Source organism: Anas platyrhynchos, chromosome 2 (genome assembly GCF_047663525.1).
Source record: "Anas platyrhynchos isolate ZD024472 breed Pekin duck chromosome 2, IASCAAS_PekinDuck_T2T, whole genome shotgun sequence".
Taxonomy (NCBI): Eukaryota; Metazoa; Chordata; class Aves; order Anseriformes; family Anatidae; genus Anas; species Anas platyrhynchos.
Window position 1 is genome coordinate 126,341,753 of NC_092588.1, and position 16,886 is coordinate 126,358,638.

Genomic DNA, 16,886 nt, shown 5'->3' on the forward strand with positions numbered 1-16,886 from the left:
AAATAAATATCATGCATATGCTCAGGTGCCTGGGGGTAAATGAACCTGAATTTTGGTGGCAGCTGTCAGAAAAACTCCCAGCTTCCATGGGTCCATTTATAAGTGGTGTTTGTTTTTTTTTTTTTTTTTTTTTTTTTTTAATTTAAACTAAAAGGTACTGATTTGTCATTTTGAGATTTGTGTTTTGTTAAATAAAAAAAGAATAAACATTGAACAAACTCCTTTGAGAATCTTATTGGCTTTGGAGTTTAATTTCGTCCTGTAAGAGAAAGAGCAATAGCTCAATGACAACATTGTTTTGACAGAAAAGGCCAGACATGAGAGCTATAAGAGTTTTAATTTCCCCGAGGGGTCATAAGGTCCCCTGCTTCCAAGTATGTTAAAAGACAAATCAAACTGAAGAGTCGAGTCAGGTTCATTAACTCTGACAATCACAATTACCAATGCAAACTCATTGCTCTTTTTATTCATACTAAAACAAAAGTTTGCTGTGTACCAAACAATGCTCTGGGCTGTATTTACATTAGCAATGCCCCTGTCGCCATGGTCCAGAGATTCTTAAAAAGAATGAAACGAATAAAGTAAATGCAAGAAGATATCCCTTTAGGATTGCCAACACCCTGCACCCCAGCCACCCATTCCTGTGGACAGAGCAGTAACTCGTTCCAACCACAGCAGGAACAAACCTCATGGCTCAGGATGCTCTGGAGCTCTCTCATTTTTGAGTGTTGAAGGGCTGCTAGTGGGGAGTATGGCCCAATTCCCTGCGTGATGACTGGCAGGACACAGGCTGAGCTGAAGGTGCCCTGGGTTTTGAAGCCTGAACGAGGTGTTAGGGGCAGAGGGGGGCAGAGTTGGAGAGGATTGGGCGGTGTGTTGAAGATCTTCACAGGCCATCAAGAGAAATCTGGGGGTTGTATAAACGCCTTTCCAACTCTGAGTCATACAAATCATGAAACTACTTGAAATGTTTCACCTACTCATATGTTTCCTTTATCTTTCACCTCTTCCCTCTTTTTTTTTTTTTTTTTTTTATGGTTATTCTCCTGTTCTGTTGTCTTTCAAGTCACACCCTGTGCTGATCTCCTGCTTCCTCATCCCCCATTCCCATTTTGGTATCTTTCCATTGCTGAACTTACGTTATGATTTGTAGGCCTTTCACATCTCTGAAATGCAGCAAGCAGTGGTTCTGAGCTGAATTCACCAAATTTGCTCTGTGTGATAACAGGATACTAAACCAAGTAGATATTTGCTTTCCAAAAACAAACAAAAAAAAAGCACTTTAGAAACTAAATCAAAGACTTCCAAACAACATGTATACATGACCCACACACATGCCCTTGATGCATATGGTTCTGATAATCAATTGTTGCTATTTATATCCACAGTAAGTTTTCAATACAACCAACATTTAAAACACCACTAAGATCCCACTGATCAGGTGAAAGGGAGCTAACAACTCAAAAGCCTGCAGCAAATTATTCAGAGAGGATTCCTAGCAGCCCTCAGTGATGAACAGGTTGGTTTTGAAGTTGGATGAACCAATGAAGACTTTCCAAAGCAGAAAAGCGTGTTTCAGTGAGAGGTGCCCAGCCTCCCACAGTGCATGCACCACAATGTCGTGCTTGGCTGCCCACCTGCCCACTTGTGTGGTGGATGGAGAGGTGCACACGTGCCTCAGAGGTGCACGTACATGGGTACTACAGCTCACTTGCTCTCCGAAGAGATGGGAAGAAGAAAATGGACTCATTCTCTGCAATGGTAGAAAAGCATTGCCCCCCTCCAGCAGGAGCGACCTCCTAGGGAAGAGGAAGTGATGCTTGGCTGGTTGTACAGAGGGTGTTGTTGCTTTGGAAAAATTTGCTTTCTTTTGAATGGCTCCTGCCAGGTCAGGGAGAGCAAATATTCAGAAGACACTGCTGCAAGCAGCTGGCTCAGGATTGCTGTCTGTTGTGTATGTTGTGTGGCTCCCTCGCATCCGGCCCCTGTGCCCCGATACTCCCCAGCTCTGCTCCTGCACTGTCTGCACGGCTGTAGGCAAAACCAAAGTGGCACCTACTGCTTGTTGTGATGGGGTCAGGAACTCACTACACTTAAAGTCCAAAATAAGTGTTTATTATGTCTCATTACAACTTGATTATACATTATTCTTTTTGTTATTAACCACTCAAAAAAAAAATGATACTAAACACACATAGGCATGAAACGACTTGTATTGTTTTCACTGCATTTCTTTTGATTGTGCTAGACCATGAAAGAAAAACAAACAACCAAAAAAAGCAGACACTCCCAGGCCCCACATCTGTTAAGCTTCAGTAGATTTGCTTAGGTCTCCAGAGTCCATCCTGTATTGGTTTAAACATACATGTTCCTAAATTTATATGAAGTCTCTTGCAAGTGAGAGAACAAAACCCTATTCAGGCTCTACTTTGGAAGGTATATCCAAACCTAGACTTCTGCAGAGCTTGTCTCTGGATTTTGGTTTATATCAGACCAAATTAAGTGTTTAAACTTTCTGGAGAACTGGAATTTACTGAGTGCCTGCAGATGGAACTGAAATCCCTTTTGTGTTACTGCTGATGCCTGCAAGGGGCAGGAAATCCGTAGTCAGGCCCAGGCCAAGCCCACCGAGGATACAGACCAGTTCCCCCAGTGCCCTGCTCTGGATGCAGGGAAAGTTCACTGAAATCAAGGTTCTTTGAACACAATATTTTGGATACAACATACTGTCTTTTTTTTTTTTTTTTAATGAAAATGGTTTGTCAAATACTTTGTGACCAGATCTAGTTTTGATCTCCCCTCCCCCTTTCCTGTAAGGAAAAAGAACAGGTATCAGGCTCATTCTGCAAGCTAAATCTTCTATGACATAAGAAAAAAAGTGATGTAAGGTTTAATTTTAGACAATTCTTACTGTGATCTTCCAAAAAAAATGGAATAATCCAAGCTAGAAATAGAAAGGTCTAACTACTATCTAGTCCACTTTCATTACAATTATTAGTCCAAATAATGTTACCCAGTAGATTATTGTTTTAAAATGTGCTGCAGAGCATATGTATTTCTATTCAGACACTGTAGTCAATGTACATTTACCTTGCTTGGTTTTAAAACAAGTAAAACAACAAATTCTGAGCATTGGCATAATTTATCCTTTCTTTGCATAAACAAATTACTTCTGGTTATACCTCAGTCTGTCACATTAAGTCACACTTCACTGAGTTATCTTATTGCTGTTTGCATTATAGCAGTGCCTAAAGACCTGGACAAAGACCGTGGGCCTTTTGTGAAGCCTACACGCGAAGGATGCATTATTCTTTTGGGTGCAGATACACCTCTCCTTGTAATTACATCCTGAGCTGTGACAAAGTGGCTGCCAGGCAACACAGCTGTCAAAAACACATTGCAGGGCAGTTGGAGAGCACAAGTCAGATGAAATAATAGAAGTGTTTGGGACACGAGCAGTTGCATAGAACAGCCAGTGCTCTTCATGTTCCTCCTATTTGATTACACAGCACAGCCTTGGCTACGTGTTTATGGCATAATCCCACTTGCCCTTTCAAAAGGGCTGGAGCTGATATTTCAAACTGGGGCTCACAAATCTCCCTGCTGTTTTGGGGTAGAGGAATGTACAGGGCACTTGACCCAAGTTAGGACTGTCACTGCAGAGCTCATTTCTGCCCCTTTTCTGTCTTTTGTGTCAGCTATAGGTCTTGTGTGATGGGCCGCATCAGCCATCTAAAATAGCTGAACATTTTTTACAGTTACATTTCAGGTGGATTGGTTCTGATTTGGCTCACGTCATGGCCAGCGACTGTTGGTACTAGCAGGAAGGAGGTGGCAGCAGAATGTGGCTGGACAAAACCACCCCTTCTCAGGAGTACGCGGCTCAGCCTGCTTTGCACTGCTCATGAAGTCGCATGCAGAGGATGCAGATGAGCTGATTTAATGATGGATGGCTGCAGAAAGGAGTAATTCTGCTTTCCCTTGCTTCCAGGTTTCTGCCTGCCCCGATCCTGCAGCTGTGTGGTCACAAGGTGGATCAATTCAGCTCACTGGCCAATGGAAAACTCATTATTCCCTGAAGTGTAATTTTTCCACCAGACTGACCAGCTGACTGGAGTCAGACGGGTACCAGATCCAGTGTAAGGGTTGTGAGGGGAGTACCTGTCCAGTGGCTGCAGGCAGGACCACCTTTTCGCAGCAACCTGCCGTCAACCCAATGCCACACTGGTGCTGGAAGCGGCTGTTATGCACCTCTGCACCCTGACATGGGCTGTGCACATCTGCACATCTCCTACTACCTCTGTGATCCCAGCTGAGTTGGTTTAAGAAGCACGAGTGAGGAAAAAACTATTTTATTTTTTGTAAGGTTAGTTTTGTGGTTAAGACAGCTCCTTGTTGGGCTGGCTGAGTGGTGGAGCTGGTCCCTGAGAGATCTGGACCTCACAGGTGGGACAGGGGGACAGCGTTTTGCAATGTCTCCGTGAGAGTGGCTTGACTATAATGCCATTTATTGAGACTTTTAGGCACAGGTGAATTCAACCTGGAAGAGCAGGTCAGCGTTTTTTGTAGCTCGGAGGCAGAAGATGTGTGCAAGCGGAGCCCCACCTTACACCGAGTGCTCTGAAGGACACAGACAAGAAGAGTCTGGCAGCAAGGGAGCGACACCTGCACCACTGCGAGGGCTCAGGCAGGGGTGAAACACAGCGCCAGCAATTCAAGGCACGGGGTTCCCGACGCCTGCCTCCTCCCTGCACCAGGAGCGAACGGGATCGGCTTCTGGCACCGAAGGCTCCCTCCTCAGCTCTTCCAGGGATTACCTGAAGGACTGCAAGCCAGCCGCCCCCCGGGACAGAGCAGAGGCGAAGGGACGGCCACCTCGGGTCCCCCGGCAGGACGTCAGGGCACCCCCCGGCCCCTCGCAGCCCACCTCCGACCCCAGCCGGTCCCCAGCCGGCGCCGGACCTGAGCGCAAAGGAGTTAACAGGACTTTCTGCCTCTTCCCGCCCGCTCCTCCTCCTCCTCCTCCCCATTACCTGCACTTTATCACCGCCGGAGCCGCGGCGCGGGGCGGGGGCGGTGAAGGTGGAGGGGGGCCGGCGGCTCCCCCAGCTCCTGCCGGGGCTTTGCCGCCCGGCCGGCGGGGCCGAGGCGTGCGGGGGCCGCGGGGCTCCGCGCTCGGCTCCGCTCCGCTCCGCTCGGTGGGCGGGGGGCAGGCGGAGCGGGGCTGCGCGCCGTGAGCCCGGCCGGGATGCGGCATGGCTGGGGGCTCCGTGAGGATGCCGCCGCCTCCGCCGTGTGAGGCTGCGGAGCCGGCCCGCGGCTGGAGGAGCCCCGGCGGGGGAGCCCCCGACCCGTCGCCGCCGCCGCCGCCCGTGCAGCTGCGGCAGAAGCTGCGGGAGCTGCCGGCGCTGCTGCGGAGCGGGCTGACGCTGCGCAGGAAGAGCGCGGCCGCCGCCGGCCACCGGGTGAGCTGCCGAGGGAGGATGGAGGGAGGGATGCAGGGAGAGAGGGAGGGATGCAGGGAGCCCGCGGGGTGCGCCCCCGCCGCGGCCTGCCCACCGGGGCCGGCCCGTGGGGCCCGGGGCGGTGCCGTGCCCGTGGGGCCCCGGCGGAGACGTGGGGATGCGGCGGGGGAGCCCCGCGGGGGGATGCGGGGGGTCCCCGGGCGGCGGTGGCGGCCCCCTGCCGATAAACCAAATAGCGCCCGGCGCTGCCCCCCGCCGTCGTGCTCGTCCCTCCTTCCCCTCCCGGCCTGGCAGGACTCGCGTGGGCCGGGCACGTGTGGGAGCCTCGGGGCCGAGGTCGTGGCCTCGAGCGCTCGAAGCTCGGGTGGGTTCTGGGCCCCCGCTGGCTGTGAGTGGGGTTGTGGGGTTGGGGATGCTAGGTGTGGGCTCCTTCGGTTTGGGGAAGGCTGATGGAGCGGTTTTACCAGGCTGTAAAACCTCCCCGCTTGTGCTTGGGGATGTACTGGGTGGGACTGGCGTCAAGTCACCGCAAAACTTACACAAACCTGGCCTCAACCCCACCGTCTGGTAGCCGAACTGAAGGGGTTGGCGTCATCCCCACAGCCTTGGCTTTATCTGTGTGGGGAACCAGGTGAGATGCCGTGGGGCTGTGGTGCACCGGCAGCCACCTGTGTAGGCAGTGGGGAGAAGCCTTTACGATGTGTGTCTGCGCCCGAATCAACATTGCAGCACTCTGCCCGAGTAAATAAACGCTTTCTCTGCACGGCAAAGTTGTTGTGAAATCGAGTAGGGTGTGAATTCAAAATGCAACTTGCTATGTGACTGCTTTGTTGTAAGAAGATATATGTGGAGGGAAGATAAATGGGATTAAGATAGTACGTATATTTACAGGAAAAGAGCTATTTCTGAACAATGTTTTGTTTCAGAGCCTTCTTCTAGAGTAAGTTTCTTTCTGAGGTGAGTTTAACCCACAGAATAAAGACTAGTCTGTATGGAGATGACTGATGATTTTTATTGTTCGGGTTAAATTGTAATCCACTTGGCAAGTGTCCATCCAAACACAGGGCTAAGGAGATTCAGTGAATGTTAAATGGCCAAGTCCTTTCTGCCCTAACAGGAAGTTTACTACAGGTGTCTGTCTTCCAGGGAAGATGAGACCTTTTCTGAATTCTGCATTGAGCTTAATTTATTCTAAAGCACCCCAGGAGAGCAGTGGAGTGATCCCCTCTGTGAGGAGGAAAGAAGCGGTGCCCAGCAGCTGCTGGTCCCTGTGCTGGTTTGGAGCAGGTCTGAAACACTGTTTCAGCACAAGGGATTTGTGCCTTTTCAGGCACAAATTCGTGCAGAGCAGGCCCAGGCTGATCATCGTGGTTACTCTTCACTGCTACCGAAAGCATTCGATAAGTGATCACTGTGAGCATTTGCTCTGTAAATATTTGGAACTGGGTGAGCTAACACCTCTGTGAGAAGCCTGCATGGCTCCTGGGTTGTGCAGTTCTTCAGTCGTCCTTGATGAAGCATTGGTCCTGTCTTGCTTCCTAACAGCTGAGGGTCAGCCCGTCTGTGCTGATGTGCCCCGTTACAGGCTGCCAAATTTACTAGTGGTACCATCCTTGGCTTTGTTTCACCCAGAGGCTCACCTTGCAAAGTTTTTCTTTGCCTATCTATCCTGACAGGAGGATAGCTGGAGAGAGTGTGGTGAGTTTGTGAGTTTGGCTGGAGTCATTCCAGGAGATCTTGGATCAGTTGGCAATGCTGCATGGAAATCCTGCGTGGCTCCAGCAGGACCTTCTGGCTGGTGGCTTAGTGCCATGTGGAGGACATGACTGCTGTGCTCTGCCAGCTCTGGGCTTGCAGGGATTCTCCTGCCTCTCCCCAGGACTCAGCTGGAATTATTCAGTGATGCAGGGCTCTAGTGGGGTGTCATGGGATGCAGGCAGGGCTGACAGCCCAGTAGGGAATGTCAGTGTCGCTTGTTCCCTTCTGAAACAGGGTGGATGTTTGGGGTGCACGCAGGATCTCTTCCACACATGTGATTCCCCAGGGAGAAGTCTGGCTCCTTTATTAGTGCCCGTATTGGTTCCTGCCTACTTCATTCTCCACGTGCACTTTCCCCCCAGAGATGAAATTTTAGGGGGATGGCACTTTCCATATATTTCCACTTCATTTAGAGAATAACTTCAACCCTGAAAATGTCAATATTTGGGACAGGGAATAGATATGTTAAATTAATAAAATAAAGCTTTTTTTTTTTTTTTTTTTTTTATTAGTCTCTTCCTTTTAAACCTGACTCTCGAATTGGAAAAGCCTTAAAATAAGGTTGGAAAAGGGTTGAATAAAACAAATACGAAATAAAGATTTATTAATTCCACCTCAGCAAAGTGTTTCAGGTTAATCCAAAGATCATTTTTGGAGGGTTTTCTTTTGCTTGTTTATGAAATATCCATTTTTACCCCCCCCCCCCAATTTTTTTTTTTTTTAGTCTGATCTTAGTCTCTGGTGACTTTTTCTTTGTGCTTTTTTTTTTTTTTATTTTTTCCTTTTTCTTTTTTCTTTTTTTCCTTTTTTTTTTTTTTTTTTGTTTGCTAAGCCACCAAGCTGAGAGTCTTATTTGTCCAGCTGGATTCATCAGGAATGTTGCTCACTTAGGTGAGCTGTTTTCAAATAAATGCTGACCAGCTGAAATTCTGGTTTGTTTAATTTCCTAGAAAAATATTATGACCCCTGAAGAGGGGGGGTCTCTCTCTGATGCTGACTTGCTGAGGGACCGCCTGCAGTGCAGTTTGCTTCCTCACCTATAACACACGGATAATCTGCATGCATGCATGCTTGGAGGTTATGGATAATAAAGTATAATGGAAGTGTTAAGGGTGCTATAATTATTTTAAGGATGTACTTCACTGCATGCTGTTAGAATACTTCCCGTGGTGCAGGGGAGGAGAGAGCACTGAGTAGTATACAAAAAATGGAATAAATTTTGCAAACCAGTATGGGGTGGAATAATATTTTTTAAATCTGTTTAGGCCTCTCAGTCCTTGGTACTAGGCTGTTTGACAACTTGTGACCAGAGATGGGGATAATTGAACGATGTGGAATAAAATAGAGATAAAACAAAGCAGGCATTCTTCTCTCAGTTCAGTGAACCCCAAAACCAAAGTACAGAAGGGCGTTTTTGCCTTTCTATGTCAGCATGTGTCTGATTTTAATGCACTTGAAGAACTTTGAGGTGGAAAAACACCTTGTAGAAAAGCTGCAGTACCCATCTTGCTTGCACTTTCCCATGTAAATGGGAAATGTGCACCCAGGTAAATGCCAATACTCTCTTGTACCCTAGTCATTTAGATAAAGCTAACCTTGAATCCCTCTGCTGGGGATGCCCAGTGTTGTTTTTTTTTAAAGCTCCTGAACTTTGCAGTGGATGTTGGCGTTGTCCTTGACTGTGGATGTTCTTAAATTAGGTCTAAGGGCAGGTCTAGCACAAATATCTGAGATGGCATTGGGCGTTTGGTTGCAGTCTCACAGTGAGCTTGAGAGAGGGGTGGGTTTTACTCCTCTCCCTCTGCTTGGTGCTTTGTTGTTTCTGCTGGATAAAATAGCAGAAAATCATCCAGTCTTTCGCCGTGTTAGTTTTATTCCTACATACATATATATATATATATATTATTTTTTTTATATATATATTTTTTTTGGTGGGGTAGGTGGATTCAGCTGGTTTCCTTGCCTAGTAGACATATTGCAACCCACCAGAGCTTGTGCAGAGGCAGAGGAGGGATGTGTTATGTTGGCTCAATGTGTTCTGTGGAGCTGTTTCCCTCTGCCACATGCTTTCTGAAAATCTTTGGTAAGTAGGAGCCTTCTGTTTTTCTAGTTTGCCTCCTTGAAGCATGTATTGAGTGTACAAGCAGTAAACATGAGTACACAAGTCATGAACTGGCCTTGCTGTCCTTTCTGGCACTCAGAAGTCAGAGGGACAGTTATCTTGCACACACACACAGACACATACACATTTAAAATGGCCTCTTCTGCTTTCTAGGTTTACTCTCACACCCAACCAAAACAGTGCTGTTATACCTGAGTGTGGATGTTGCTTTTTGTCACAGTAGTGTTGCTGGAAAACCTTCTGTACATTATGGTGCTACTCTGATACGGTGTTTCTCTGATATTGTGAAATTTTCACCATGGGCCATCCTGTGTGACTTGCTTGAAACTGAAGAAACACCATGACTGTTTTCTCTTCTGAGATCCTGTAATGACTTATGTGAGGTTCCCAGAGGTCTTCAGCCAGGCATATGTTCTTAGATGACCTTCACACTAAGAGACCCTAGCTCTGTTCTGGGCGACAGCTTTGCCCTGTGTGTATATCAACATGTAAACCGGATGTAAGGCTACAGATTGAAAATGAACTAAGGAGTTAGGATACGAAAGCTAAGAGTTTACAAGAGTTCAGGGGAGACTAGGGAAGCTCATCGAAATTTACTGAACATAAATAATCCTCATCAAGCACAGAAAGTTCCCAAGCTGAAAATAGTTGGAGGGTTGGAGGGTATTAGAGAGATCTGTCATATATTCTGGCACTGGCAGCTGTCGTGCTATTGCAGAGAACTCTTCTTTGGCAGGGAAAAACATCAAATTATATGCAATCTGTTTTAATTAAAAGAAGTATCCTAACCCCTCTTAGCCTACATTTTTGTAAACTTTTATTTGTCTCTTGTAAGAAGCTTTCAGTTGGTTACCTCATTCAAGTTATTTTCCTTGAATCAGTTCATGCTGCAATTGGGGAAACTATAATGTTGTAAATGAGGTTTTGCTAGGACATTAGTAATTCCCTGCTGGAAATATTCAGAATTTCCAGTACTTCTTTTCATGGCTACATTGTACTGGTAGTTCATAGTTACCCTTTGATTGAGACAAGCATATAGATCTGACTTGTATTCAGTTAATCTCTCACCAATGACTGACATTTATAGCAGTTCATATTCTTCTTCTTTGACGCTCTTCATCTTGTTATTGACAGTGACCTTGTATCTCAGGCTGCTAAAGTATATCCTTCTAATATTTTGGTCCTGTAAGTCACCTCATCTACCTGTATGCCGTCCTGTTTACATTTGTTTCTACAATGCCTGATGTTTTGTGTGATCAAAACATTTCATTAGCACATTTATCCTTGTTTGACCAGATCTGTTAATGAGAAGAGTAGGAAAAAAATAGGAGAACAATTGTGCTAGTACCTATATTTACATGTGTTATAGATGCTTTACTTTTGGAGTTTTTCCTGCCTTTAAAAGATGTGGTGTTGTGGTGCTGATTGAAATCAGTGCACAGAAATACTGGATTGGCTCAGTGAATCGAAAGTTTTACTGTCACAGCTATTATTGAAGTGGGCTGATTGATATTGGTGACATTTTGCTTTAAAGCCTGCCATAAGAGTTCTACTCAGTAGCTTAATACCCTGATCATTTTGGCAGTTATTATGGGGCTAAAAATAGTTTCAGTAAGTAGTCTTGAATTTTTTCTATTGTAATCAGGCTTATTATGTATTCCTACTAAATGTATTTGATTAAGATAATTGTCTTTCACAGTATCCTTTAGCTTGTCAGGTCTGTGACTGGTGACACATGAAATGTTGAGTAATGAGTAAAATATCTTAGCGACAGTGACCACAGTAGCTGACAGGGAATTTCAGTGTCTCTTGTGTTTATTTGCATAATAATTTGTTTCATAGTCACTGTTCAGTGAATTACTAAATTGAGAATACTTCTTAATTAGCCCATGCGTTATGACATCTGAGAAATTGCGCCTGGCCTTTATTAACTACAGCTGAATGAGACCTAAGGCAAACCCATTCCTCTGCCCTACAGAGTAACCCAGAAAGCTTTGCAGAACCCAAAGTTATGCTGCCTGTGGCTTCCCTGGTACTGTAGGTGCAGTTGGCAGTGCCAGGGCTGGCATTTCAGCCGCTTTCTGGCACCCCTGATGGGTGCAGGTGATGCTGCCCACATGCAGGGAAGAGGTGCCATCGTGTGGCTTTTGCTCACGGAAGATGCACAGAAGTTCTGCTGAAGCAGAAAATGCACCAGCTTGCTATAGGGTAGGACCTACGTAGCTTTCTTTCTCTGTTTTGGCCAGATTGTATCCTGGTGAGTCCCTCTTTGATCCATTGTCAGCTGCTATAAAACATGGTCTTGTCTTTAACCACTGCTGCAAATTGAGCTCAACCTGAAAGCACCTTGAGTAAATTTTGCCTGTGCTCAGTCTTCAGGTGCTGCTTTTTTGTGTGTTAGTAATAAAACTTTCAGTCAGGGACTGATGAAAATATGTATTGGTCATGCATGTTTTTGTAATTCTGGTTGAACAAGGATATCCTGAATTTCACTTTCAGCTTTGCTCCTCTTTGTGCAGGACGTGGCCTGCGGATTCTCAGGTGGGATGCTGCATTTTGTGGCTTAGAAATCCATCAGGAGTATCTCTGTATAAAATAAAATCAGCTCAATTGAAATTAAAAGGAACGTGTTCAAGTATTTGGAAAATTTCTTCTAGTGTTACATCTTGAGGAGAGGAAGGCTTGATTTATAAGTGAGCTGACTGTCCTCTTAAATATTTAAACAGAACTAAACAAATTTCACTTTATGGAAAAGTATACTTTAATTTTCTTGGTTGCAAACCTGCACTAGTGGATAATTCACACTAGATTTCTTAGACAATGAGGTGAGTGAACAAGCACAGTGCTGTGCAATTATGACAAACTGTGTTAAGGTTTGTATTCACCTGTTGTTACTTGTGTTCCCCCAGTGATTTGAATGCCCTTCTGTACTGGGAGAAAGTAACAAAACAAGCTGTGCATTTTTATGCTAATGAAAATGCCGAAAATAGAAGGCAATGGCTTTTTAAAAAGGGTAAAAACAGAAAAATAAAATATTCCATCTTTTCAACATAACTCATGGAAAGCCATTACAATAAAACAGATGTTTTATCCTTAATATAAAAAAAAAAAAAAAACAAAACAATATTTCACATATTGGAAAGGAAGCTTATCCATATTTATGTAAACTACTATGGGCCTTATACTTTTATACTTAAAGATTCCATATCTTTAAGATGGTTTATATTTTCCTCTTGTGCTTATTACAAGTTTCTTTGAGAGAACTGGATTTAAACGTGTCTGTCAAGATGTGGAGTATCTACTGCTGCAGAGTTACTTCACCAGTAGGCCCATGCAGTGGACAGAAGTCGCCTACATGGTTATATCTGAAGTGTTCCTGTCCATCGATGGTTCCTGACCTTTCCTCAGGCAGTCACCATATTTTGAGCATATGCAGTCACCATATGAAACGATGGGTTTCAGAACATGGACTTATGTTCTGACTCTGCTCAACTCCTCAAGATCCTCAGTGGATTCTCTCCATGTTTCTGTCTTGGATCCCCAGGCCAACAGATGCTGTAGTCACTCATGGATGGGAGATATCTTTTCTAAGTATTGGTTGGGGCTCAGGATGGTGCTGTAGTACAGGAAATAAAATAGGGTACCCTCTAACAGTGGGCAGTGTGAGGCTGCCCTGTTTTCGGTAGACCTAGGTTGTCTTAGGCAGGTTGCCCATGGCGTTGCTCTGCTGAAGGCAGCTGATTGCAATTCTTCATGCACAAAACCTAAAACCTCTTTTTCCTTAAGTCTTGCAGATCTCTTAGGATCCATACACATGGATTGATTTCAGTGGAGTGTTTTATGTTAGTTTTTAGTATTAGTTGCATAAATGTTATCTATGTGCCATCTTTTGATTTAAATATTTTTAATTTTATCTGTGCTTTTGGCAAGAGTTTAAGGATAAAAACGAAGTCACTGAGGCTCAAAAATTAAAAGCCATGGCAGCAGGATCTGAATATTATCCTTTCAATTTTCCAGGTGTAAAAGACAGTGCCTATTCATTATTGTCATGATGTCCTTTATCTTGGTTAACTTATGGTTTGACTTGGGTTAGTCTGACCTTGTAAAATGATCTACTTACGGCTGTTGTATTAATCTATGGTCAGTTATTAGTATCTAAATCTATAGTATACTTTTTATTTTGATGAATTCCTTTTTTTTAAGAGAAATTTTCCTAGAGAGAACACAGCAAGCTAACTGATTAAAAGTCAATATTTTTTTTTATGTTTTCTTTTTGTACTATTCTGCTGATTTAGGAGAAAATCTGTCAGTGTGTATAAATATACACAAGTAGAGATACATTCATAGTATCAGTAATGATTTTTTTGAGTTCAGTTTTTAGAACTGAATTAACCCAATAAATCTTAAAGTACAGAACAATTTCTAGTTTGCCCTTTTAATTGGTTGGCTAGGAGGAATGCAACTTTCTTTTTCTCCCCTTAATTTGGCTTCTGACTTGAACTCTTCACACTCACCATGTATCATCAGATGACAACAGCTGATTTTTTTGAGCACAAATATCTGTAATAATTTTATTTTCCAAATAATTTTATTAGTATTTACTATAATGCTGGTAACTTATACATCTATAACTTAACTTCATGATTGGTTATGCATATTTTTTAACAAATCAGAATGGAGTTGTCAATGTGTGAAAATACTTGGAATGCTACCAAAAAAGTCACAACAACATACCAAGAATAAAATGCCACAGCTTGTGTTGTGCAGTTTAGATACTCTTTCAGTAAACTGAACATTAAGTACTCCATCCTCCTTGGATTTCTATTCACTTTGCTTCTGAAAAGAAATTAGATGTACAGTCTATTTCTCCATGGATTGTATTATCTAAGCAGGTAGATGCTGGAAAGATGACATCAGGTATTTGGAGAGGAAGAGAGAGGCTGTCCTGTTCTGAGAGTGCTCTTTGGTTTCCTTTGATCAAAGAGGGCTGCCTTTCTGTCCTTGCTTCCTGAACCTCCAACCACAGCCTTACATGACTGTGAGACAGATGGGCTGGGAGAAGTAAGGAAAGAAATAGTTCAGAGGCCAGAAGCTTCATCAATGCTTCATTATGGAGTGCATTTTATTTGTGTGTGCTTCATCTGCTGGTAGCTTCTCCCACTGCTGTTTTTTCTGAGCATTTCTGCAGATTGCTTGTTAGCATTGTTACTGGGACTGTGGAACACGCAGCACCAAGGAAAGGGCAGTGGCTGTTTGCAAAGATATTACTGTATGTATGGCAAACCATACCCCTGCAGTAGATAGTATATGGTCCACAGGTCAGTGATGAAGAGCAGCCAACCAGTGAAAGTACTGCATTTGTTTGAATTAAAAACAAACAGAAAATTGAGGTCCAGACCACTTTTGAGCATCAAGAGTTTTTGATGTTGCTTTGTTGGGGGAGAGGGAAGCAGAGCAGGTGTTTATGTTTTACTTGCTTATTTTTTAAGAAGTTAAGCATTTAATTGTGTTTTTTTTTTTTTTTTTTTTTTTCGGTCAAGTTTGGCTTAGATAGTTACTCAGTGATCCTAAAACACTTTATGATTTCAGCTGAATGTGGTAATCATTTACTGTCATAGACTGCTACTGCACGCTGTTAAGCAAATGGTCTATTCATCCCATAGGTGAATGCACTTTGGTGATGCATAAATTGATCTTTTTAAATATGGAAAGAAGGGGAGAAAAAACAATACGTATGCATGGTTGGTTCTGAAAGTTACAGAATAGCTTTTTGTTTACTGGCTGGCTGAAGGAGTAAGCTGGAAGAATCCATCAGATCTGATGGGGATCCTAGCTCTTGCACATCCCAGCGCTTTGTTGCAGTGTGTCATTTCTGCATCGCCTGAAGCCACTTGGCAGAGAAAGCAAATCTTGGGTGTGTGGGCTGCCAGGCTGTTGCTGAATCTGTGTTAAGGGATGAACTGAAGCTTGCAGAGTTTGTGAAGATAGGCCAAGCTCATGGGAGATGCAAGTCCTAAATGAACAAAAGCAGAATCCAGCAGTTAGCTGCCAAAGAGGAAAGGTGAGAACATGTGTATCCCATGCTTCCGAATGTTTTGGCTTAACTGGTAAACTGTAACACTTGTCCATGCCAGTGCTGAATTGCGCTCACTGTAATCATGACACAGGAATTCTGTAAAGTAGTCTTCCTCAGCAATTTGTTGGAAGAAATCACTTAAAAATATAATAATCCTGCTGATATAAACACATTGAAAACTTAACCAGAATTTGACTTCTGTTCACAAAGAAAGGCTCCATCTCTGGACATGATAATGCCAAGATACTTTAAAAACTTATCCTATACATGCCTTCATAAAACTGTAATCTGTTCTCTTGAAGAGTATTTACAAGCAATGAAAACACCTGTTCTCTTTATAACTCAGTACCCATATGTATGAAAGAGATTGATAGAACTGGTCAGCCTGTTAGTGTAGTCATTCATAAATGTTGTCTCTGTAATTGTCTTTGATGGCAATTGCTGGAACAAAATACATAAAATGCAAAAATAATAATGGCAGTTAAATGAATACATCTATTTATATTTTTTATTGTGTTCAAGAATATGAAGAAGAACATTCAACAGATATTTAATTTCTAGTTTTATCTCATTAGACAGACAGTCCCAAAACAAATGAGTTTCAGATTAGTTTTACCAAAGCTATTTATCTAATTATGGCTTTCACTGCACTTCAATGAATGGCTGCAAATCAATAGGTCTGTTAGGTTGCCAGGACATGCATTAGGACTGGTGAGTCTCCGAGCTGAACAGCTGGAGTGATGTCTCTTGTTTTGTTTATTTCCATTGAGATGTCTGTTCTCAGTTCAAACAGTGTATGCATTAACTGAGAATTTATCTGAAATCCTGCTTAAAAAGTCTCAGTTATTTGCATTTCAATGTGGTAATAAATATTTACATAATACTGGTAGTAGTTTTATTTAAATAAAATATGATTATTTCAAAGGAAGCTAGTGTAGATATGAAACATAGTAGTGGGTCAAGATGATGGCTCATCTGGTTGAACATCCACAAATTTTAAAGTTATTCTAACAGGTAACAGTAGCCATGGATAAAAGTTTTCTCTATCATATCATGCGAGTATTTTGGACAAATGTTATATAATCTGCCTGATACGTTGTCTTTTTCTGGACTCAAATAGCTGGAGATACCTTATATTCTGATGGTGGCTGTTACTGTGAACTGCTGTAGCTACAGCTGTTCATGTTACTCATAGAAATCCAGCCTTTTAATGAATCTGTTGGTATTTTGGCTCCAGGCTCATCTTGAAACTCATGGTTTCAGAGTTTGAGTGAGGTGTTTGGTGACAGTGACATTACAGGGGAAGGAAAATTAACTTTTGTTTTCTTGTGTTAATGAAAATATTTATTTTTTATTGGTCTTGAATAGCCCACCTTTAGTTTCAGTGACCATTTCGTTCATTTCTCCTGACTTCTGCACAGTTAGTTTTCTTTTTTACAACTGTCTTTTAAAGATAGCAATCCCA

General features: G+C 43.4%; 1 protein-coding gene and 1 long non-coding RNA gene across 4 annotated transcripts in view; one reads left to right on the plus strand and one right to left on the minus strand.

Annotated features, from left to right (window-relative positions):
- Positions 1 to 4,129: 4,129 nt before the first annotated feature.
- RAPGEF5 (Rap guanine nucleotide exchange factor 5) overlaps positions 4,130 to 16,886 on the plus strand; it is a 160,409-nt gene continuing 147,652 nt past the window's right edge. For 2 of the 3 annotated variants that reach the window (XM_038174149.2, XM_038174150.2), the window contains exon 1: positions 4,130 to 5,465. In XM_038174149.2, the coding sequence (XP_038030077.1) occupies positions 5,256 to 5,465 (210 nt within the window). In that variant the 5' untranslated portion in view covers positions 4,130 to 5,255. Of the gene's footprint in view, positions 5,466 to 5,607; positions 5,830 to 16,886 lie in introns of those variants that run through there. The other variant, XM_072033552.1, reaches the window with a different exon arrangement.
- The window catches only part of LOC140001595 (uncharacterized), a 62,137-nt gene continuing 60,131 nt past the window's right edge, over positions 14,881 to 16,886 (minus strand). Inside the window, exon 4 of the long non-coding RNA XR_011806975.1 lies at positions 14,881 to 15,358. This is a non-coding gene — a long non-coding RNA (uncharacterized lncRNA). The remainder of the gene's footprint in view (positions 15,359 to 16,886) is intronic.